The sequence below is a fragment of the Cherax quadricarinatus genome, chromosome 19 (genome assembly GCF_038502225.1).
Source record: "Cherax quadricarinatus isolate ZL_2023a chromosome 19, ASM3850222v1, whole genome shotgun sequence".
NCBI classification, from domain to species: domain Eukaryota; kingdom Metazoa; phylum Arthropoda; class Malacostraca; order Decapoda; family Parastacidae; genus Cherax; species Cherax quadricarinatus.
In genome coordinates, this window is record NC_091310.1 from 35,500,816 (window position 1) to 35,528,166 (window position 27,351).

Here is a 27,351-nt window from a genome sequence, read left to right on the forward strand (position 1 = left end):
AATGCCGCGTCTTGAGACCAGGTCCTGGACCTGCTGGCTGGTATTGTGGCACGCGTCATCTCCCTCAGCAGGGGCGGCCGGGAGGAGGAGGGTATCAGTGCCCGAGCCATCTTGACTCCTGCGTGCGTGTGTGGGTGATCCTTCATAAATTATTCAGTGATGGGGACCCAATCCAGCCGAGCGTCAAGCCGGGTGTCACCTTCCACACTTACGCCCGCCGCTACACTTGTAGCGGCGGGAAATTAACTTTGGCGCTGGGCCAATCAAAACGAGCATGATACTTCAGCACTCAAGGTCTTGGACCAATGGGGTGGCAGGTCTGGAAGGCAGGCCACACCTCCCTGCTGGTCGGCAGCCAATGACCGCGGGGAAGCAGGGAGCAGATCGAAGCCATTAGTCTTGTGGGCGGGGAAATGGCGGCTCCACTTGAGACTCAAATGCTCGCTTTTTCTCTGCTTCTATCGTCACTCCGCGTTCGGCATCGGAGCAATAAGCGCACTTTTTCACTTGCTCCTCACCTGTTCAATTGGCGCACCTAGGTGACACTACTTGTGCCACCTACCAGTTCAACTGCGCTCATACTGACGTTGAAACTAGGGAAGTTTGACGCTGATAAAGTTTATCATCAGTTTACCGGACTTTGGAAGTGATTATTTGACTTATTAGGCAGAAGTTGGTGAGCGTTATTGGGTGTTGAAGGCCGCGGTAGGTGCCACGTGAGTGCCGGCCCACCTGCCGCTATGAGGTGACTGTGATAGCCTTCTCACCGCCTCGCACTATGTCCTACGAAGTAGCTAGCGTCATCACCCGCGGCAGCCCCGCCGTGGCTTCCAGCAGGTCTCCTTCTCCCCTGGGGCGGCGCTCTCCGATCTCCATCCTCGGAGACGTCCACAGGACTTCGGCGGCCACTCCCGAGGTCTCCAGCACCAGCCCCAACCCCGCCAGGAGCTCGGACAGCGGCGCCAGTTCTCCCAAGACCTCGTCGCCGCCCTCACACAAGTCCTTCAGCATCTCCAGCATTCTCAGCCGTGATGACCCGAAGAAGGACTCCGCCTGTGACTCTCCCTTCTCCTTCAGTCAGCAACACGACACTCTCGCTGCCAGGTATGATGCACAGTATCTTCAACTGTCTCGCTAGCCTCACCTCTTGTCACTTCTCTCACCTGGCCTCTCTCGCCTATCCTCACTCTCAGCCTTCAGCGGTACTATCCTTTCCCGATATATTTAGAAAGAAAGTAGATATGACCAGAATTTGGATAGTCCCTCTCAGGATGGTAAATAAAACACACTATGTGGATTATGACATTTTATTTTTGAGGACGTTTCATCCGTCCGATAGGGACTTTATTAATTCATGGTATATTCATTGGTATATTCCCATTGGTAATTCATTGGTATATTCCCATGAAGAGAGCTAATAAGATCACAAAATAAGGAGGAACACTGCGGTATGTCTACAGGCCCATGCTATTCACGTCTACATCCACTCATGTACTTGTCCAGCCTATTTTTTTGTTAAGATACTCAAAGATTTTGCTTCAGTGACGCTACTCGGGAGTTCCACTCATTAAGTAGGCGCATTTCAGCAGCCATACCATTACCATTACCATACTCTCTCAAGACCTTTAATGCTTTCGGCGATCTAAATTTTCCATGTAGTCCCCACGTATTACCTTCTGTTTAACATCTTATTCCACTCATTATCTGCCTCAAATTTCTCCGCTAACCTTTCTCATTTGCCGAATTTTAAATCACGTCGCTGCAATCTCGTTTCACCTCTATCGCGTCGTTGCATATAGTACAAAAGTCTGCTTCCCTCAGGACACAAGTGCAACTAATGTGATATTTTATTGTGGTAACGTTTTGCTCTCCAGGAGCTCTGACAAAACTTGACAAAGCTCCTGAAGAGCGAAACGTTGCTACAATAAAATGTCACATTAGTTGCACTTGTGTCCTCTTGCCTGACATATCGTCGGTAATTCTACCAACATTAACACAAGATATATTTCATAAGAACCGGAATGTCGTCGTTCAACTCCCACATGTTGTTCTGAAGCTGACGTTCAGAGTCACATCACTGAAGCTGACGTTCAGAGTCACATCACTAAAGCTGACGTTCAGAGTCACATCACTGAAGCTGACGTTCAGAGTCACATCACTGAAGCTGACGTTCAGAGTCACATCACTGAAGCTAACGTTCAGAGTCACATCACTGAAGCTGACGTTCAGAGTCACATCACTGAAGCTAACGTTCAGAGTCACATCACTGAAGTCAGAATAACGTATACTTCAGTTTATGCGTAAAATTAGAATCACGTAAACGCAAATTTCTAATTTGATATTGAAAATAAAATAAAATAAAATAAAAAATATCATCCCTCCCTCCATTACGTCGTTGACGCCATTACGTCGTTGACGCCATTACGTCGTTGACGCCATTACGTCGTTGACGCCATTACGTCGTTGACGCCATTACGTCGTTGACGCCATTACGTCGTTGACGCCATTACGTCGTTGAAGTTATTACGTCGTTGACACTATTACGTCGTAGACACCATTACGTCGTAGACACCATTACGTCGTTGATGCCATTACGTCGTTGAAGTTATTACGTCGTTGACACCATTACGTCGTAGACACCATTACGTCGTAGACACCATTACGTCGTTGACGCCATTACGTCGTTGAAGCATTACGTCGTAGACACCATTACGTCGTTGACGCCATTACGTCGTTTACGCCATTACGCCGTTGACGCCATTACATCGTTGAAGTCATTACGTTATTGACGCCATTATGTCGATGAAGCCGTGTTAAGTGGCTGCAACGAGCTGCTTGTGTGGCTAAACAGCCATAATAATGGCTGTGTTTAGCGATTTCTGAGTGTGAAGGAAGACTGGCAGGACCTGTTCAGTGCTCCGTCAAAGACGCTGGGTAAAACGTTTACTTAACGTTAAAGGTGGAGCAAAAAGTCGTTAGATGAAAAGGCTTAGCCTACTCTCTCCCAGGTGTCAACACGACGTTTCGCCTATGCAGGGAGGTCACTTTTTGGGGGGATTGCAATGATGTTGGCAGCGGCCTGGCAAAGCTCCTGGAGAGCGAAACGTTGTCACAGTAAAATGCGTTAGTTGCACATGTGTCCTTTTTACTTTTTTGGAATTAGGGAAAAAAAAACACTGCGTGTGAGAAACGTTGTCAATAAAGGATGTAGTTGTGTCTGTCTCTGTCCTTCACGTCGATATTATCTACCATTTCTCTTCAATGACAAATTACAAAAATTGTGTTTAATAGATGGTGAGTACATACTGACGACGTTTCGGTCTTGGGACCGTAAAGTCTTCAGTAAAGTAATAACCGTAAAATTTACCGACAAAATGTTAGCTAAAAGGACACTGATATGCCATTTTATTGTGGCAGCGTTTCGCTCTCCAGGAGCTTTGTCAAGCCGGCGTGACAAAGCTTCTGGAGAGCGATACGTTGCCGCAATAAAATGTCGCATTAGTTGCGTCTGTGTTCCTTTTAGCTGACGTCTTCGTCAAAGGAGTTCTTAGCGCAGGTGTTCCTGTTTGTTTTTCTCTCGTTGTTCTTCTTTATTACCTTCTTAGCAAATAAAGATGACTTTACTTCTTCCCACATTAATACTTCGTCTTGTTGCGACCTTATTAAAGTTCTTGGGAACCTTCTTTTTTTTTTTGTCCGCTGGTTTGTCCTTTCTGGCTAATACCCGGCCTATACAGCCTCGAGACCTTATCGGTCTCTAGATCAAAGCCAACTCTTGTAGCCTTAGGTCTAGAGGCCACAATATTGCGGTTTGCGGCATTTTAATGAAAAGACGTTTCGGCCTTGGGTTTCAGGCTTTGGTCCCGAGGTTTCGGAAGGCGGCACGGCTCTAAAACTTTATAGGCTTCGGCGTTAACACAGTGGCATCCCTCTTTGCTTTGGTCATAGCGCAGACTTGACAGCAGTCTGTGATCTCGTGGGCTAAATAATAGCTATGGGCTTGGTTGGGTAGACTGGGCTGCTGTAAGCTCCCATATCCGCTAGACCTCACAAGTAACGGGACCAACCACCATCCAGACCGGTAATTAGGTCTGTAAACGCTTCTGTCAGGCTGAGATAAAGAGAAATAATGATGTGGATAAGGCCACGGGTTCTCTTTGAGAAGGTGAGAAGGACCAGCCAAGTACGGGGGGCAATAGACCTGCTCTAGCGTTCCTCCATTTTCATGTTCTTAGAGTAAAAGAATAACAAGAGTAAGCTCTGTTACGAGCTCATTTGTTCAGCCCAGCTCTATCTGCGCCTCTACCATCCTGTGTGAAATTGAACCTTTACTCTCTTATAATTGAACCTAAACTGTACTCTCTTTCTCTCTCTCTCTCTCTCTCTCTCTCTCTCTCTCTCTCTCTCTCTCTCTCTCTCTCTCTCTCTCTCTCTCTCTCTCTCTCTCTCTCTCTCTCTCTCTCTCTCTCTCTCTCTCTCTCTCTCTCTCTCTCTTGAAACTATCGTGTGTATCTTGTCACGGAAGAATGAAAGAATTGTTGTGATCTGTGGTAGTTAGTATGCCAGGAAACAGCACATGTGCCTGATAGTTGGTTGGTAGGTAGGCTGGTAGGTAGGCTGGTTAGTAAATAGGCTGGTTGGTAGGTGGGGTGGTTGGTAGGTAGGCTGGTTGGCTGGTAGGTTGGGTTTCAAACCCAGGGACCACTAGAAAACAGTCACTGAGGCTGCATGTAAATCATCCAACACCCGTCAAAGAACATTTACACTCCCTATTCTAGTTATTAAGTTAAACTCTCAGTGTATGTCTAATGTTTCTATGTGCATGTCAAGTGTATGTTTCTCGATGCATACACCCTTGAAAGTGTCGCCTGACGCCTTCTACACCCATTTCAAAACACACACATAAACCAGAAATGTTTTGTATACAAAGAACGAAAAACTCACAATATCGTGACTGCAACAGAACACAAACAACCCGCACACAGGAGGGAGAGAGAGAGAGAGAGAGAGAGACAGAGAGAGAGAGAGAGAGAGAGAGAGAGAGAGAGAGAGAGAGAGAGAGAGAGAGAGAGAGAGAGAGAGAGAGAGAAAAGAGTTTAAGATGACGTTTCGATCCTTCTAGAACCATTCGCATTTCACACTGCATAATTATTCTCGATAAATTAGACACATGTGCAACTCTTGGGTATCTTTATTGAGGAAACGTTTCGCCACACAGTGGCTTCATCAGTCCATACAAAGGAGAATCTTGAAGAACAGGAGGAGAATGAGGTAATCAGTCCCTCAACCTTGAGTCGATGTCGGTTCTCTGAACCATTCATCTACAAACCTGTCAGACACTGCAACTTCTTGGGATCTTAATACTTGGGAATTCTTCGCTTGCCTAATTCTTGGGCACGACCTACTTCAACATTGAACAAATGTTACACGACCTATGACTTCTGCACCTCTCCTGCCAACGGTTTATAAGCTCCTCAGCACGTATGCCGTATTCTATTCAAGATTGATGGACTGACCACATCGACTCAAGGTTGAGGGACTGATTACCTCATTCTCCTCCTGTTCTTCAAGATTCTCCTTTGTATGGACTGATGAAGCCACTGTGTGGCGAAACGTTTCCTCAATAAAGATACCCAAGAGTTGCACATGTGTCTAATTTATCAACATGTCGGTTCTCTGAACCATTCATCTACAAATAATTATTCTCGCTGGTGGAACTAGTCGACGGGAACGCCGGTGAAGAATTAACCAAGCAGCCGTGTCACTCCGCGCATAACTAAGCCTCCTCAATATTCATAATAAACTCCTTATCTTAGGAGAGTCTCCACTTCCGCTCACTTCTGTTTCCGTCGGCTTTAATGAAGACGAAGAAATACAATTTATCGTCTCGTTTCCTTGTTTTGACGGTATTGAGATAGGCTTTTTAACTAAGTTTATCTTGGTTTTTAACCGTGTTTTATCTAGGTTTATAACCGTGTTTATCTAAGTTTTATCCATGTTTATGTAGGTGTTTAGCGGTGTTTATCTGGGGTTTTAACATTTTATGTAGGTTTAATGAGTGTTTATCTAGGATTTAACTATTTATGAAGGTTTTATAAGTGTTTATGTAAGGTTTTATGTAAGTTTTAACCATTTTTATCGAGGTTTTATCCGTGTTTATTTAAAGCTTTTACGTTTATCTAGGTTTAACAGTGTTTATCTAGATTTTAACGTGTTTATCTAGGTTTTAACGGCGTTTATCTAGGTGTTAACGGTGTTTATCTAGGTTCCGATCCTAGTTATCTTTATCATAATAAATCGGTGTAAAAAATTCTAGAACCTAATCATTTTTTAAACCTGCCGGATTTATTACTATTAAAATTCGAAAAGTTGTAGGCTTATAGGTTTATTCACGAAAATTCTAAGACTGCTTAAATTATTAAAATTCGAACATTGGTAAGCTTTATTTTATTAATTAAAATTCGAACATTAGTAGGCTTTATTTTATTAATTAAAATTCGAACATTAGTAGGCTTTATTTTATTAATTAAAATTCGAACATTAGTAGGCTTTATTTTATTAATTAAAATTTGAACATTCTTAGGCTATTTCATTAATTAAAATTCGAATATTAGTAGGCCTTGTTTTATTAATAAAAAAAATCGAATATTCGTAGGCATAGCAAATTCGCACATTCGTAGGCTTTGCTCTACCGGCGTTTCGCCCAATAGCATCAATAAAACACAAGCCCAGGGCAGTAAGTGAACGGGACGACCACGAGGTTAAAACACAAGCCCAGGGCAGTAAGTGGACGGGACGACCACGAGGTTAAAACACAAGCCCAGGGCAGTAAGTGGACGGGATGACCACGAGGTTAAAACACAAGCCCAGGGAAGTAAGTGGACGGGACGACCACGAGGTTAAAACACAAGCCCAGGGCAGTAAGTGGACGGGACGACCACGAGGTTAAAACACAGGCCCAGGGCAGTAAGTGGACGGGAAGACCACGAGGTTAAATCACAAGCCCAGGGCAGTAAGTGGACGGGACGACCACGAGGTTAAAACACAGACCCAGGGCAGTAAGTGGACGGGACGACCACGAGGTTAAAACACAAGCCCCGGGCAGTATGTGGACGGGACGACCACGAGGTTAAAACGCAGACCCAGGGCAGTAAGTGGACGGGACGACCACGAGGTTAAAACACAAGCCCAGGGCAGTAAGTGGACGGGACGACCACGAGGTTAAAACACAAGCCCAGGGCAGTAAGTGGACGGGACGACCACGAGGTTAAAACACAAGCCCAGGGCAGTAAGTGGACGGGACGACCACGAGGTTAAAACACAGGCCCAGGGCAGTAAGTGGACGGGACGACCACGAGGTTAAAACACAAGCCCAAGGCAGTAGGTTAATGGGACGACCACGAGGTTAAAACACAAGCCCAGGGCAGTAAGTGGACGGGACGACCACGAGGTTAAAACATAAGCCCAGGACAGTAAGTGGACGGGACGACCACGAGGTTAAAACACATGCCCAAGGCAGTAAGTGGACGGGACGACCACGAGGTTAAAACACAAGCCCAGGGCAGTAAGTGGACGGGACGACCACGAGGTTAAAACACAAGCCCAGGACAGTAAGTGGACGGGACGACCACGAGGTTAAAACACAAGCCCAGGGCAGTCAGTGGACGGGACGACCATTAGATTAAAACAGGCCCAGTGCAGTAAGTGGACGGGATGATCACGAGGTTAAAACACAAGCCAAGGGCAGTAAGTGGACGGGACGACCATTAGGCTAAAACACAAGCCTAGGGCAGTAAGTGGACGGGACGACCACAAGGTTAAAACACAAGCCCAGGGCAGTAAGTGGACGGGACGACCACAAGGTTAAAACACAAGCCCAGGACAGTAAGTGGACGGGACGACCACGAGGTTAAAACACAAGCCCAGGGCAGTAAGGGAACGGGACGACCACGAGGTTAAAACACAAGCCAAGGGCAGTAAGTGGACGGGACGACCACAAAATTAAAACACAGGCCCAGGGCAGTAAGTGGACGGGACGACCACGAGGTTAAAACACAAGCCCAGGGCAGTAAGTGGACGGGACGACCACGAGGTTCAAACACAAGCCCAGTGCAGTAAGTGGACGGGACGACCACGAGGTTAAAACACAAGCTCAGGGCAGTAAGTGGACGGGACGACCATGAGGTTAAAACACAAGCCCAGGGCAGTAAGTGGACGGGACGACCACGAGGTTAAAACACAAGCCCAGGGCAGTAAGTGGACGGGACGACCATGAGGTTAAAACACAAGCCCAGGGCAGTAAGTGGACGGGACGACCACGAGGTTAAAACACAAGCCCAGGGCAGTAAGTGGACGGGACGACCACGAGGTTAAAACACAAGCCCAGGGCAGTAAGTGGACGGGACGACCACGAGGTTAAAACACAAGCCCAGGGCAGTAAGTGGACGGGACGACCATGAGGTTAAAACACAAGCCCAGGGCAGTAAGTGGACGGGACGACCACGAGGTTAAAACACAAGCCCAGGGCAGTAAGTGGACGGGACGACCATGAGGTTAAAACACAAGCCCAGGGCAGTAAGTGGACGGGACGACCACGAGGTTAAAACACAAGCCCAGGGCAGTAAGTGGACGGGACGACCACGAGGTTAAAACACAAGCCCAGGGCAGTAAGTGGACGGGACGACCATGAGGTTAAAACACAAGCCCAGGGCAGTAAGTGGACGGGACGACCACGAGGTTAAAACACAAGCCCAGGGCAGTAAGTGGACGGGACGACCATGAGGTTAAAACACAAGCCCATGGCAGTAAGTGGACGGGACGACCACGAGGTTAAAACACAAGCCCAGGGCAGTAAGTGGACGGGACGACCACGAGGTTAAAACACAATCCCAGGGCAGTAAGTGGACGGGACGAACACGAGGTTAAAACACAAGCCCAGGGCAGTAAGTGGACGGGACGACCATGAGGTTAAAACACAAGCCCAGGGCAGTAAGTGGACGGGACGACCACGAGGTTAAAACACAAGCCCAGAGCAGTAAGTGGACGGGACGACCATGAGGTTAAAACACAAGCCCAGGGCAGTAAGTGGACGGGACGACCACGAGGTTAAAACACAAGCCCAGGGCAGTAAGTGGACGGGACGACCACGAGGTTAAAACACAAGCCCAGGGCAGTAAGTGGACGGGACGACCATGAGGTTAAAACACAAGCCCAGGGCAGTAAGTGGACGGGACGACCACGAGGTTAAAACACAAGCCCAGGGCAGTAAGTGGACGGGACGACCACGAGGTTAAAACACAAGCCCAGGGCAGTAAGTGGACGGGACGACCACGAGGTTAAAACACAAGCCCAGGGCAGTAAGTGGACGGGACGACCACGAGGTTAAAACACAAGCCCAGGGCAGTTACCACTACTACTATCACACCTACCACTACCATCACTATTACCACTATCCACCATCACCGCCACTACTAATACCACTACATCACCTCATTACCACCATCAATTACCACTACCATCACCACTACCATCACCACTACCATCACCACACTATTACTTATCACCACACTACTACTACCACTGCATCACCACTACCACTACTCCACTACCATCACCATTACCACCATCACCATTACCACCATCACTACTCACCATCACTACCACCACCACTCACACTCCACACCATCACCACTACACCCCATCACCACCACTACCACATCACCACTACCACCACCACCACTCCACCACTACCACTACCACCACCACCTCCCCACCACCACCACCATCACCACTACCACTACCATCACCGCTACCACCACATCACTACACTACCACCACACCACCACCACACATCACCACCATCATGACCATCACCACACTACCACCACACTGCCACCATCACCACTACCACCACTACTACTCCACTACCATCGCCACTACTACCATCACCACTACTACCACCATCACCACCCACTAATACCACCATCACCACTACTACCATAACCACTACTACCAGCATCACCATTACTACTACTACCATTACCTTACCATCACCACTCACCACTACCATCACCACCTACTACTACCATCACCACTAATATACCATCACTACTACCACTAGCACTGCCATCACCACTACTCACTACCTTCCATCACCACTAGCACCATCACCACACCACTACCACTCACCATCACGATTACTACTACTACCATCACCACTACTACTACCCATCACTCACCACTGCCACCACTCACTACTACCTTACCATCACCACTACCATCAAGCTACACCATCACTAGCACCATCACTCATTACTACTACTACACCACTGCCACTACCACCATCACCACTACTACCATCACCGCTACTACCACTACCATCACCACCACTACCACCATCACCACCACTTAGCATCACCACTACCACCATCACCACACCACCACTACCATCACCACTACTCACCATCACCACCACCACCATCACACCACCACATCACCACCACTACCACCATCACCTTACCACTACCATCACCACCACCATTACCACCACCACTACTACCACTACCACTACCACCTAGCACCACCACCATCACCACCACTACCATCACCACTACCACTACCACCATCACCACCACCACCCACCACCACTACCACCACTACCACCGCCATCACCACTACCACTACCACCATCACCACTACTACCACCACCATCAATGACCACCACTACTACCATCACCACTACTACCACCATCACCACTACCTGCATTATCACTCACTGCCACCATCACCACACTACCATCACCGCACCATCACCTCCACTAGTACCTACCATCGCCACTACCACTACCACTACTGCTACCACCACCATCACTACCACTACCATCACCACTACTACCATCACCATTACCATCCATCACCACTACTCACCACTACTACTCCATCACCACCACCACTACTGTCACCACACTACCACCACTGTTACCACCACTACTACCATCACCACACCACCATCACCACTCCACACCACTCCATCACCACACCACCACCACCACCACTACCACCTCACCTACCACCACTACCACCACCGTCACCATTACCACTGTCACCACTCACACCACCATCACCATTACCACTACCATCACCTTACTACTACCACCATCACCACTACTTACCATCACACTACACCACTACATCACCATTACTACTGTCACAATACTACCACTGTCACCACTACCGCTACCACACCTACTACTACCATCAATACCACTGCCACCATCACTACTACCACTACCATCACCACCTACCACTACCATCACCATTACTGTTACATCACCACCACTGCCACATCACCACTACCGCTACCATCACCACTACTGCTACCATCACCACCACCACTACCATCACCACACTACTACCATCACCACACCACCACATCACCACTACCACTATCACCATTACCACTGTCACCACTACTACCACCGTCACCACTACTGCTACCATCACCACGACTACCATACCATCACCACACCTACCAATACCATCACCACTACTACCACCATCACCACCACCGCTACCATCACCACCACTGCCACCATCACCACCACCGCAAGCTTCATCACCACCACCGCCACCATCACTACCACCGCTACCATCACTCACACTACCACTACCTCATCACCACCACTACCATACCATCACCACCACGCCACCATCACCACTACCACCACCATCACCACCATCACTATCACCACCACTATCACCACTATACCACTACCATCACCACTACTACTACATCACCACCACTACACATCACATCACCACTACTACTCACCACACCTGCTTACCATCACTCATCACCACCACTGCCACCACACCACCACTACCACACCACCACCACCACCACACCCCAACCACCACCACCCCCTTCCCCACCACCACCACCATCACCACTACCACCACCATCACCACCACCACCACCATCACCACCACCACCACCATCACCACCACCACCACCACCATCACCACCACCACCATACACCACCACTCACCACCACCGCCTACCATCACCACCACCGCTACCATCACACTACCGCCTACACATCACCACTACTACTACCATCACTACCACTGCTACCTATCACCTTACCACCGCTACCATCACTACCACCGCTACCATCACCTCCACTGCTACTCATCACTACTTACTACCACCATCACCACACCACCGCTACCATCACCACCACCACTACCACCACCACCATCACCACTGCTGCCACATCACCACCGCCGCCACCATCACCACCACCGCCACCATCACCATACCTGCTTACCATCACCACTACCGCTACCATCACTACCACTACCACTATCACCCTACCACCGCCACCTATCACCTACCATCACCATACCGTACCATCATTACCACACCACCATCAGCACACTGCTACCATCAATACCACTACCACCATCACCACTACCACCATCACCACCACTACCACCATCAGCACCACTGCATCACCACTACCGCTACCATCACCACTACCGCCACCATCACCACCACTTACCCCATCACCACCACCACTACACCACCACCACCACCACTACCACTCACCACCACCATCCACCACCACCACATTATCATCACCACCACCACCATCACTACTACCACTACTATCACCACTACTACCACACACTACACACTATCACTACTACTGCTACTATCACCACTACTGCTACTATCACGACCCCTGCTACTAACACCACCACTACTACTATCACTACTACTCAAGCACCATCCATCACCACTACCACTACCATCACTACCACTGCTACAACCCTACCCCACTACCACTCCATCACTACTCTGCCACTATCACCACCATTGCCACCATCACTACCACCACTACATCACTACCACTGCTACCAATCACACTACACTCCGCTACTTATCACCACCACTGCTACCATCACCACTCACTACCTACCATCACTACTACGTTACTATCTCACTACTACTACCATCACCACTACCGGGCTACCATCATACTACTACTACTACAACCACTACTACTACCATCACACTACTGCCACTATCACCACTCACTACCACCATCACCACTACTGCCACTATCACCACCACTACCACCATCACCACACAGCACCATCATCCACTACCACCATCACACACTACCGCTACCATCACACCACCGCACCATCACCACCACCGCCACCATCACCACCACCACCACCATCACCACCACCATCATCACCACCACTATCACCATCACTGCCACCATCACCACTACCACCAACATCACCACTACTCCACTACCATCACCATACTGCTACCATCACCACCTACTGCTACTGTCACCACTAATACCACTTACTACCACCTGTTGACCCCCTACTGCACCACCTCACTACCATGCCACCATCACCACTACCGCACCATCACCACCACTGCTACCATCACCACTACACTACCATCACCACCACTCACTACCTCATCACCACTACCACTCACCATCACCACCACCGCTACCATCACCACCACCACCACCATCACCACCATGCTCCACCATCACCACCACCGCTACCATCACCACCATCACTCACCATCACCACTACTCACTCCATCACCACTACTACCACCATCACTACTACCGCTACCATCACCACTACTACTACCATCACTACTACCACTACCATCACCACTACCCTACCATCACCACCTACCGCTACCATCACTACACTACTCCACTACCATCACACCAACCTACCACCATCACCACCACTCCGGCTTACCATCACCACCACTGCCACCATCATTACCACCACCACCATCATTACTACCACCACCATCACCACCACACCACCATCCACCACCACCACCACCATCACCACCACCGCTACCATCACCACCACCTACCACTCATCACCACTACCGCCACTCACACCACTGCTACCATCACCACACCGCCACCATCACCACTACCACTACCATCACCACCACTGCCACCGTCACTACTACTACTATCACCACTACTACCATCACTACCACACCACCATCAGCACCACCTACTACCATCACCACTACTACTACCATCACTCCACTGCCACTATCACCACCACCGCCACCATCACCACACCGCCTTACCATCACCACTACCACCACCATCAACCACCACTCCGTACCATCACCACCACCGCCATCACCACCACTCCACCATCACCACTACCGCTACCATCACCACCACCGCCACCATCACCTCACCACCGCCACATCACCACCACTGCCACCATCACCACTACTACTACCATCACCACCACCGTTACTATCACCACCACTGCATCACTACTACCGCTAGTATCACCACTACTACCACATCACACTACCACCTACATCAATTACCACCGCTACCATCACCACCACACCACCATCACCACCACCACCTACCATCACCACTACCGCCACCATCACCACTACCGCCACCATCACCACCACCGCCACCATCACCACTACCACTACCATCACCACCACCGCACCATCACCACCACCGCACCATCACTACACTACCACCATCACCACCACCGCCACCTATCACCACCACCGCCACCATCACCAACCTTACTACCACCATCACCACCACCGCTACCATCACCACACCTACTACTATCACCACCACTGCCACCTACCATCACTACTACTACTACCATCACCACCACCGCTACCATCACCACTACCACTACCATCACCACTACCGGTTCCACTATCACCACCACCGCCACCATCACACTACCACTACCATCACCACCACCGCCACCATCACCACCATACCACCATCATACCACCGCCACCATCACCACCACCACCACCATCACCACCTACACCACCATCACCACCACCGCCACCATCACCACCACCGCCACCATCACTACCACCACCACCATCACCACTACTACTACCATCACCACCACTACACCATCACCACTACCGCTAACATCACCACCACCACTACCATCACCTACCACCACTACCATCACCACCACCGCCACCATCACCACTACCGCCACCATCACTACCATTACCATCACCACACCACCACCATCACCACCACCGCCACCACCACCACCACCACCACCATCACCACCACCACCACCTCAGTCACCACTACTTCATCACCATCACCACCACCATCACCACCACTCCGGCACCATCACCACTACCACTACCTCACCACCACTACCACCACTCACCACACGTCCACCATCACCACTACTGCTACTATCACTACTACTACTACCATCACTACCTACTACTACTATCACTACTACTGCCACTATCACTACCACTACTACCATCACCACTACTACCACCATCACCACTACTACCACCATCATCAATCCACTACTACCATCACCACCACTGCCACCATCAATCACTACTACACCATCACCACCACTGTCACATCATCACCACTACCATCACACCACCGCCACCATCACCACCACCACCACCATCACCACCACCGCTACCATCACCACCTACCACTACCATCCACCACACTGGGCCACCATCTCACCACTGCCACCATCACCTACTTATACCACCATCACTCACTACTGCCACCATCACCACTACCACTTACCCATCACCACTACCACTACCATCACCACTACCACCACCATCACCACTACTACCACCATCACCACCACCGCACCATCACCACCACCGCTACCATCATCACTACCACACTACATCACCACTACCACCACCATCACCACTACCACACATCACCACTACCGCCACCATCACTACCACTACCACCATCACCACTACCACCACTATCACCACCACTGCCACCATCACCACCATCCGCTACCATCACACATACTACCACCATCACCACCTACCACCACCATCACCACTACCGCCACCATCACCACTACCACCACCATCACCACTACCACTTATCACCACTCACTACCACCATCAATTACTACTACTACCATCACACTACTACTACCATCACTACCTACTCCACCATCACCACTACTACCATCACCACCACACTACCATCACCACTACTACCACCATCACCACTACCACCATCACCACACCACCACCATCACCACTACTGCCACCTCACCACCACCACCACCACACCACTACCACCACCACTTACCACCACCATCACCACTACCACACCACCATCACCACCACTACCACACCACCACTACCACCATCACCACCACCACCACTACCACTATACACCATCACATCCACCACCACCATACCACCTTACTACCATCACTCACTACCACCACCATCACCACCACTGGCCACCATCACCACCACCACTACCTCACCACCACTGGGCCACCATCACCACCACCACTACCATCACCACACCACCATCACCACACCACCACCACTCACCACCACACACCATCACCACCACCACCACCTCATCACCTACCATTCCACCACCATCCACCACCACGCCATCATCACCACTACTACCACCCCCACCACCACTGCCACATCACCATCCACTACCACCATCACCACCACCACACCATCACCACACTACCACCCTCACCACCACCGCACCTACCATCACCACACCGCCACCATCACCACTACCACTACCATCACCAACCACCATACCACCACACCACCACCTTCACCACCACTGCCACCATCACCACCACACCACCATCACCACCGCTACCATCACCACCACCACCACCCCCACCACTACCGCCACCATCACTACCACGACCACCATCAACACCACCACCACCATCACCACCACTACCATCACCACCACCACCACCATCACCACCACCACCACCATCACCACCACCATCACCATCACCACTATCACCGTCACCACCATCCCCACCACTACTACTACTACTATCACTACTACCACCACCACCAGCAACAATGTCTTATCTTCCGGGATACTGTGTGCAAAAATCTTTTGCTGAGCGAAATGTAGTCACATTAAATCACAATTCATCTCATTCCTGGGATCAAGAGCCCCTCATCAGCAGGGTAAATTATTGTTATTATTATTATTGTTGTTGTTGTTATTGTTGTTGTTGTTAGTAGTAGTAGTACTAGTAGCAGTAGTAGAAGTACTAATATTAGTAGTAGTTATAGTAACAGTAGTGGTGAGCGAAATGTAGCAGCAATAAATGGCCTGTCAGTTGATCATGTGTCCAGTCATCGTCTAATTCCTTGGATCAATCTTGATTACCTTCCGTTCTCCAGGTGGTACATGACCCCTTCGCATTTAGCTCTTCAAGCAAAAATAACATCAATAGTAATAATGATAATAATAATAATAATAATAATAATAATAATTATTATTATTATTATTATTATTATTATTATTATTATTATTATTATTGTTGTTGTTGTTGTTGTTGTTGTTGTTGTTGTTGTTGTTGTTGTTGTTGTTGTTGTTGTTATGGGCCCAGAACACAATAAGGCAGGAACACTACAGTAGGCCTACTGGCCCGTGCTAGGCTGGTCTAACTCACTTTCTACTCACATCGACTAAGATCAGCAACACCGGCAAGGAGGATAGCGAGACGTAGGTGCGGGACTTAACCTATCTTGATTCCGGAACGTTTCGCTTATCACCTTAGCCGTCATCAGTCGAACGCAGAGAGGAGGTACGCAGAAAAAATGGCACCCAGTGCCGACAAGTTGAAGGGGTAAGACGTGTCTACAAGACTGAGACATTTCGCCCAGGCAGCATGGCTTCTTCAGTCGAATGCAGAGCACGGGGATTAAGTAGGAGCGGTGAGGCGATGATGATGCTATCAGTCCTTCGCCAACCCTTGCAGATGTAAGTGAAGGGGGTCAGTCCCCACCCCTTCCCTCAGTCACAGCTCCGGGTCCGCAGCCTTGTATAACATGAAGGATGGAGGGGGGGAGGCTGGAGGGAGGGGGGAATGATGAATGGAGGAAGGATGGAAGGAGGGAGGGAGGGAGGGAGGGAGGATGGAGGGGGAGGCTGGAGGGAGGGAGGGAGGGAGGATGGAGGGAAGGGGGACAGAGGGAAGGAGGTAGGGGGGATGGAGAGAGGGAGGTGTACATGTGTGTGTGTGTTAACGTCTGAGTAATGTACTGGAGTTTCTCTAAGAACTGGCCACTGCAAGAACGCCAGTGCTCGCTATCCTCTGCTCACTTGATCCTCGGCTCACTTGCTCCTCGGCTCACTTGATCCTCGGCTCACTTGGTCCTCGACTCACTTGATCCTCGGCTCACTTGGTCCTCGGCTCACTTGATCCTCGGCTCACTTGATCCTCGGCTCACTTGATCCTCGGCTCACTTGATCCTCGGCTCACTTGGTCCTCGGCTCATTTGATCCTCGGCTCACTTGATTCTCGGCTCACTTGATCCTCGGCTCACTTGATTCTCGGCTCACTTGATCCTCGGCTCACTTGATCCTCGGCTCACTTGATCCTCTGCTCACTTGATTCTCGGCTCACTTGATCCTCGGCTCACTTGATTCTCGGCTCACTTGATCCTCGGCTCACTTGATCCTCGGCTCATTTGATCCTCGGCTCACTTGATTCTCGGCTCACTTGATCCTCGGCTCACTTGATCCTCGGCTCACTTGATCCTCGGCTCACTTGATCCTCGGCTCACTTGATCCTCGGCTCACTTGATCCTCTGCTCACTTGATCCTCGGCTCACTTGATCCTCGGCTCACTTGATCCTCGGCTCACTTGATCCTCGACTCACTTGATCCTCGGCTCACTTGATTCTCGGCTCACTTGATCTTCGACTCACTTGATCCTCGGCTCATTTGATTCTCGGCTCACTTGATCCTCGACTCACTTGATCCTCGGCTCACTTGATCCTCAACTCACTTGATCCTCGGCTTACTTGATCCTCAGTTCACTCTAGACAGGTCATCAACATAGGATGGTGGACATCATAGGGAAACGGTCACTATAACTAGGTCATCAGTATAGGCTGGTGGACGCTAAAAGTAGACAGGCACTGTAATTAAGTCATTATATAATCTGGGAATACTATAGGCAGACGGTTATTATAACCAGGTCATTAACGTACGCTTAGTGAGCTCTATATGCAGACGGTCACTATAGACAGATCATAACATATGCAGTGAATGCTATAAGCAGACGGTCGCTATAGCCAGGTCATCGCTATAGGCGGTGGACGTCATAGGCAAACGGTCGCTATAGCCAGGTCATCAACATCGGCTAGTGGGCGCTATAAGCAGATGGTCGCTATAGCCAGGTCATCAACATAGGCTAGTGGGCGCTATAAGCAGATGGTCGCTATAGCCAGGTCATCAACATAGGCTAGTGGACGCTATAAGCAGATGGTCGCTATAGCCAGGTCATCAACATAGGCTAGTGGACGCTATAAGCAGATGGTCGCTATAGCCAGGTCATCAACATAGGCTAGTGGACGCTATAAGCAGATGGTCGCTATAGCCAGGTCATCAACATAGGCTAGTGGACGCTATAAGCAGATGGTCGCTATAGCCAGGTCATCAACATAGGCTAGTGGACGCTATAAGCAGATGGTCGCTATAGCCAGGTCATCAACATAGGCTAGTGGACGCTATAAGCAGATGGTCGCTATAGCCAGGTCATCAACATAGGCTAGTGGACGCTATAAGCAGATGGTCGCTATAGCCAGGTCATCAACATAGGCTAGTGGGCGCTATAAGCAGATGGTCGCTATAGCCAGGTCATCAACATAGGCTAGTGGACGCTATAAGCAGATGGTCGCTATAGCCAGGTCATCAACATAGGCTAGTGGACGCTATAAGCAGATGGTCGCTATAGCCAGGTCATCAACATAGGCTAGTGGACGCTATAAGCAGATGGTCACTATATCCAGGTGGACGATGGTAATAAATCTGTTATAATAATTTCTTTACTAATTAATTAATAAAATGGACTCGAGGATTTCCGCTGTTAAATACAACGAGAATTTGTAGTGTGTTTGTTGTGTTGTGTGATATCACAGCAAGATAACAAACTCGGAAACACAGACTGTGGGAACAAAAATACTTTTCATATATATGTGTGTGTGTGTGTGTGTGTGTGTGTGTGTGTGTGTGTGTGTGTGTGTGTGTGTGTGTGTGTGTGTGTGTGTGTGTGTGTGTGTGTGTGTGTGTGTGTGTATGAGATGTTATCAACAAATTTTCTTGAAAATAAGAAAAAGTTTTGGAGTGAGATTAATAAGCTGAGGAAGCCTCGGGAATGAGTGGATTTGACAGTTAAAAGTAGTAGAGGAGAGTTATTAAATGGAGAGTTGGAGGTATCAGGAGGATGGAGGGAATATTTTGAGCAATTGTTAAATGTTGATGAACATAAGGAAGCTGTGATTTCGTGTATAGGGCAAGGAGGAATAACATCTTGTAGGAGTGAGGAAAAGCCAGTTGTGAGTGTGGGGGAAGTTCATGAGGCAGTAGGTAGAATGAAAGGGGGTAAGGCAGCTGGGATTGTTGGGATAAAGATAGAAATGTTAAAAGCAGGTGGGGATATAGTTTGGGAGTGGTTGGTGCTTTTATTTAATAAATGTATGGAAGAGGATAAGGTACCTAGATATTGGGAGAGAGCATGCATAGTTCCTTTGTATAAAGGCAAAGGGAACACAAGAGAGTGTAAAAATTATAAGGGAATAAATCTGTTGATTATACCTAGCATAGTGTATGGTCGAGTTATTATTGAAAGAATTAAGAGTAAGACGGAGAGTAGGATCGCAGATAAACAAGTAGGCTTTAGGAAAGGTAGGAGGTGTGTAGACCAAGTAAACATATAGGAAATAGGATTTAGATAAGGGTAAAGAGGTTTTTGTGCCATTTATGAATTTGGAAAAGGCATATGACAGGGTTGATTAGGGAGCAATGTGGCAGATGTTGCAAATATATGAAATAGGTGGTAGGTTATTGAAAGCAGTGAAGAGTTTTTACGAGGATTGTGAGGCTCAGGTTAGAGTATGTACGAAAGAGGGAGATTATTTCCCAGTAAAAGTAGACCTTAGACAAGGATGTGTGATGTCACCATGGTTGTTCAATATATTTAAAGATGGGGTTGTAAGAGAAGTGAATGCTCGCGTGTTGGCAAGAGGTGTGGAGTTAAAAGATAAAGAATCTAACACAAAGTGGGAGTTGTCACAGTTGCTCTTTGCTGATGGCACTGTGCTTTTGGGAGATTCTGAAGAGAAGTTACCAAGGTTGGTGGATTAGTTTGGTAGGGTATGTAAAAGAAGAAAATTAGAAGTGAATATAGGAAAGAGTAAGGTGATGAGGATAAAAAAATGGGTAACAAAAGATTGGATATCAGATTGGAGGGAGAGAGTATGGAGGAGGTGAATGTATTCAGATATTTAGGAGTGGACGTGTTAGGAGATGGGTCTATGAAAGATGAGGTGAATCATAGAATTGACGGTGGGAAAAAGATGAGTCCGTGGAGGCAGAACTTTGTTTATGGATGCAAAGAGGGGAATGTCCGAGAGTGTAGTTATACCAACGCTCTTATGTGGATGTGAAACGTGAGTGGCTGGAGGCAGTTGAGATGTCGCGTCTGAGGGCAGTGTGTGGTGTGAATATAATGCAGGGAATTCGTAGTTTGGAAATTAGGAGGAGGTGCGGGATTACCAAAACTGTTATCCAAAGGGCTGCGGAGGGTTTGTTGAGGTGGTTCGGTCATGTAGAGAGGATGAAAGAAACGAAATAGAATGACTTCGGGAGTGTATAACTCCGTAGTGGAGGGAAGGCGGGGTAGTGGTCGGTCTAGGAAAGGCTGGAGGGAAGGGGTAAAGGTTTTGTGTGCGAGGGGCTTGGACTTCCAGCAAGCATGCATGAACGTGTTAGAGAGAAGCGAATGGAGACAAATGATTTTCAGGACCTGACGTGTTGTTGGAGTGTGAGCAGGGTAATATTTATGAAGGGGTTCAGGAAAACCACCAGGCTGGACTTGAATCCTGGAGATGGGAAGTACAGTGCCAGCACTCTGAAGAAGGGGTGTTAATTCATTCATTCATTAGGGATTTGCCGGTACTTTCGGCCCGGGTCTTTTAATGTTGCAGTTTTATAGCTGTAATGTAAGCGCACTTCTGGCAAGACAGTGATGGAGTGAATAATGAAAGCTTTTCTTTTTCGGGCCACCCTGCCTTGATGGGAAACGGCCTTATGTCCTCGGATCACGGTAAAACACCCAGCTCTGCTGGCTTCGTGATTCTTGTAGGATTTGGTGGTCCTGTGGGTTAGAGTGTCATGTGATTTTCGCCCACTATGAAGAGGGCTATAACGACATGATTTCGAGTCCTCGGCTAGTTGCAGTGTTGTTATTGATTAAATATCACTTGTCCGTGGTTACAATAATATATATATATATATATATATATATATATATATATATATATATATATATATATATATATATATATATATATATATATATATATATATATATATATATATATATATAATCGCGAACAAGCGATGCAAGTTGCAAGAGAACCACGACTGGAGTTGAATGATAGCTCTAGGAATTTTATGTTGCAATCAACACATCATCAGGAGCTTGCAGTGTTGCAGAAATGAGTAGGAAGTCCAAGAAGATTAGTTCAGGGGAATATATCAATGAATGCCAGATTGTGTCGGTGAGGGCTGAGCTCTAGCTCTTGTTCCACGGGTCAGGGAGACGGTCTGGACTTTCTCAGGATTCCGTTTTTTTTTTCATGGTTGTGAAGCGAGAGTTCCATGGCAGTGGTGCGTACTCTAGTCTTACATGTGCTGCTGTGTACAAATATGTGAGGTTCCACCTCTCTCCTCAGAGCCACCAAGGATGCTGTGAGAGGTGTAAGCTCGGCAGGGTGTTAGCCGAGGCTGTTGTGGTGATGCGCACCTCGGGTGATAAGTTGGTCGTGGTGTCCACTCTCATGTCCTCTCTCTCTCTCTCTCTCTCTCTCTCTCCGGTTCTTCGAGCTTACTCTCCGGTGGTACTCTGCCTCTTAGAGAGAGAGAGAGAGAGAGAGAGAGAGAGAGAGAGAGAGAGAGAGAGACAGAGAGAGACAGAGAGAGACAGAGAGAGACAGAGAGAGACAGAGAGAGAGAGAGAGAGAGAGAGAGAGAGAGAGAGAGAGAGAGAGAGAGAGAGAGAGAGAGAGAGAGAGAGAGAGAGAGAGAGAGAGAGAGAGAGAGAGAGAGAGAGAGAAAGAGTAGGAACACTTACATAGTTTCGCTATCAGCTTTCACAAGAGGCCATACATCACCCCCACCAAGCTGGTGGAATTGTTGTCAGCCAGACAGACAGACAGACAGACAGCCACCAGACAGACAGCCAGCCAGACAGAGAGACAAATAAACAGACAGATAAGTATACAGACAGACAGATAGGACGGAAGGGATAAACACAAACCAGACCAATGGTTGTGTAAAAATTACCAAATTTATTGCTTCGCCAACCCGTCAACACACACAGACACACACACACACACACACACACACACACACACACACACACACACACACACACACACACACACACACACACACACACTGCTGTGCTGAGTTCACCGTTATATCCCAACATTCTCTCACACTGGGCTCCGCAAAATGCTGATTTTTTTCTGATTCGCGACATATACGACTTGCGTGTTCGCGCTGATATTATTTAATAGTTTCGCGGTAAATTCAGAGTTCACTTCCTCTAAGTGTAGCAGGATATTGTTTCTTAAATGTAACATTTCTAATTTCTCAGAGATTGTATACCAGGAACTTCTTAGTGGTTAAACCTGGAGTGTGTTTCGGGGGTCAACGCCCCCGCGACCAGGTCCGTGAATAAGCCTCGTGGTGGATCAGGCCCTGATCAACCAGACTGTTACTGCTGGCTGCACGTAAACCGACGTATGAACCACAGCCCGACTGGTCAGATACTGATTTTAGGTGCCTGTCCAGTGCCTTCTTAAAGACAGCCTGGGAGGCAGTTGAACAGTCTTGGGTCCCTGACACTTATTGTGGCAGGGTCCCAAGACCCGCCCCTGCGTTTCACTAGGGGGACGTTGCATCTCCTGCCGAGTCTTTTGCTTTCTTAGAGAGTGATTTTCGTGTGAAGATTGAGGACAAATCTATCTAGGATTTTCCATGTTCATATTATGATATATCTTTCTCGCCTGCGTTGCAGGGAGTACAAATCAAGAGACTTTACCCGTTCCCAGTAATTTAGGTGCTTTATCGTACTTATGTGTGCCGCGAAAGTTCTCTGTACATCATCCAGGTCTGAAATTTCTCTTGACTTGAGAGAGGATGTTAATGTATAGTAGTATTCCAGACCAGAGACAACAAGAGATTGTATGCTAATAATTTCCCATTATTATTATTATTATTAAAGATTCACTGGTATTCTCCCGGCCCGGGCCTTTTCCAAGTGGTGGCCCGGCCTTGGCTCCCTCTTTAGGGAGTGTCTGAGACCTAAGTCTCCCATGGGAGGAGGCACAAGTACCCCCTCATCTTTGGGACCAACTGTCCCCAGGCCTAGCCACAAGCTAGGCCTCAGAACCAACTGTCCCCAGGCCTAGCCACAAGCTAGGCCTCAGAACCAACTGTCCCCAGGCCTAGCCACAAGCTAGGCCTCTCTGGTCTGCCATCCCCGCCCCAAGGGGGTTAATGGGAATGACAGTCTTGTGAGCTAAAAGCTCGGGCTCGGGCACCTACCCTACCCTAGAAGGGCTGGGCATGGTATCGATGATAATTTCCCAGTGATTGTATCTTAGTAATTTCTTAACGATTATATTTTAGTAATTTCCCAGTTATTGTATGCTAGTAATTTCTTAGTGATTGTATACTTGTAATTTCCCGCTAGAAATAATTTCCAAGAAATGACAACTTGTATGACCTTAAGAATTTCGCTCTAAATTTAACATCCTGGTTTCCCCGCCAAATTTAACATCCTGGTTCCCCCGCCAAATTCAACATCCTGGTTCCCCAGCCAAATTTAACGTACCGGTTCCCCCGCTAAATTTAACATCCCTTTTCCCCAGCCAAATTTAACATCCTGGTTCACCTGCGTCATGGATAACAATGAACTTCCGTTTTCTGTTAAAACAAATAACGTTGACAAATGCACGTTCTAGCCACTAGATGTCAGTTGTGTCCGCTACATAGGCCCTCCAGTAGGCCTAGTATAATAAATGCGAATTTAACAAGCACTGTCGCTTTAAAGAATATAAAACAGAATTATCGAAAAAAAAATCAACATTAGGCCTCTGAAAACACGATTTTTTATGGTTTAAATTATTTTACATTGGTTTAATATGATTTATATATATATATATATATATATATATATATATATATATATATATATATATATATATATATATATATATATATATATATATATATATATATATATATATAATAGGTTCTGCCGAATACGTAAAATTTGCTATTTTGGCTTAAATAGCAACGCTCTTCTTGACGAATAAGGCAAGTGAATATGTATGCAATAATTTCGAAAAAAAAATCATTCTGAACCTAACGAAAAAAATATTTCAGTGTGTTTGTTTACTATTAAATTATTGTGAATCTTCATAAAATATATTTAGTTGAATTAGGCTAAATTAAATTGCGCTTGTTATAATAAGGTTAGGTAAGTTTTTTAGGTTCTTTTGGTACAAAATTATTAATTTTTACATTAATATAAATGAAAAAATATGTATCTTTAAGCTTATAAGAGAAAATTTTAGAAAGGACTTAATTTTAAATGAGTTCTTGCTAATTGACCAGTTTTTACCTATCCGGCACGGCATATATATAAACACACCGGCCGCCTCCCACCAAGGCAGTTGACCAGAAAACAAGAAGAATCACTTTTCATCACCATTCACTCTATCACTGTTTTGCCAGAGGCGTTCATACAATGCAGTTAAAGAACTGCAACATCAACATGACTCTTTCCCACCTCCAGGACTCACGTCCAGCCGACCCCTACCTCGCATTCCTTCCAACACAGATTTATATGCTTTCCAATTCATTCTGTTTCGTTACATCCTCTCTAAATGTCCTAACTACCTCAACAACCTTTCTTCAGCCCTCTGGATAATACTTCTAGTAACCCCGTACATTGCCCTCAGACATGACATCACTGCCTCCAGCCTTCTCCTTGTTGCAACATTCACCACCCATGCTTCACACTTATATAAGAGCGTTTGTATAACTATACTCTCATATATTCCCTCTCTTTGATTCCACGGATGTTCTTTGTGTCCACAGACTATATACATATATATATATCTCCAGGACTTGAGTCCTGGAGATGGGAAGTACAGTGCCTGCACTCTGAAGGAGGGGTGTTAATGTTGCAGTTTAAAAACTGTAGTGTAAAGCACCCTTCTGGCAAGACAGTGATGGAGTGAATGATGGTGAAAGTTTTTCTTTTTCGGACCACCCTGCCTTGGTGGGAATCGGCCAGTGTGATAATATATATATATATATATATATATATATATATATATATATATATATATATATATATATATATATATATATATATGTCGTGCCGAATAGGCAGAACTTGCGATCTTGGCTTAAATAGCAACGTTCATCTTGCCGTATGCAATAATTTCGCCAAAATCATTTTGAACCTAACGAAAAAAATACATTTCACTGTGTTTGTTTAGTATTAAATTATTGTAAACAAATCTAAAATATATTTAGTTGGGTTAGGCTAAAATAAATTGCTCTTGTTATAATAAGGTTAGGTAAGTTTTCTAAGATTCGTTTGGAGCAAAATTAAATTTTTTTTACATTAACATTAATGAAAAAATTATATCTTTAAACGTATAAGAGAAAATTTTAGAAAGGACTTAATTTTAAATGAGTTCTTGCTAATTGACCAGTTTTACATATTCGGCACGACATATTATATATATATATATATATATATATATATATATATATATATATATATATATATATATATATATATATATATATATATATATATAATTATAGTCTGTTAAAATCCCCTAATTGCCGCTTCAATTTAAAAACATTTAAATTTTCAAAAATTATTTGCGGTATCTTGGCATAATTGGCAGAGGAAATGATTTGGATAAATCCTTTATTTCTGTATCATTTTTTTTTTGTTTGTAAATATTGTTTATGAGTTGAAAATTTTATGCCGGGGAAATATTTACTGGCAGAAAAATGTTGATGGAACGCATATTTGTATTATCTTATTAAGGTCGAGTTTGTTGCATTAAAAAAAAAAAGAGTTGGCCTCTGGATTTTGTCCAGAATGAAGTTTCTTTCTTTTTTTTTTTCAGCTGATTAT

General features: G+C 46.9%; 1 protein-coding gene across 1 annotated transcript in view; it reads left to right on the forward strand.

The window, feature by feature from the left end:
- Positions 1-489: 489 nt before the first annotated feature.
- Positions 490-27,351, forward strand: part of LOC128688331 (homeobox protein HMX3-like) — a 51,853-nt gene continuing 24,991 nt past the window's right edge. The window contains exon 1 of the mRNA XM_053776106.2: positions 490-1,104. Coding sequence (XP_053632081.1) covers positions 779-1,104 — 326 coding nt within the window. The 5' untranslated portion in view covers positions 490-778. The remainder of the gene's footprint in view (positions 1,105-27,351) is intronic.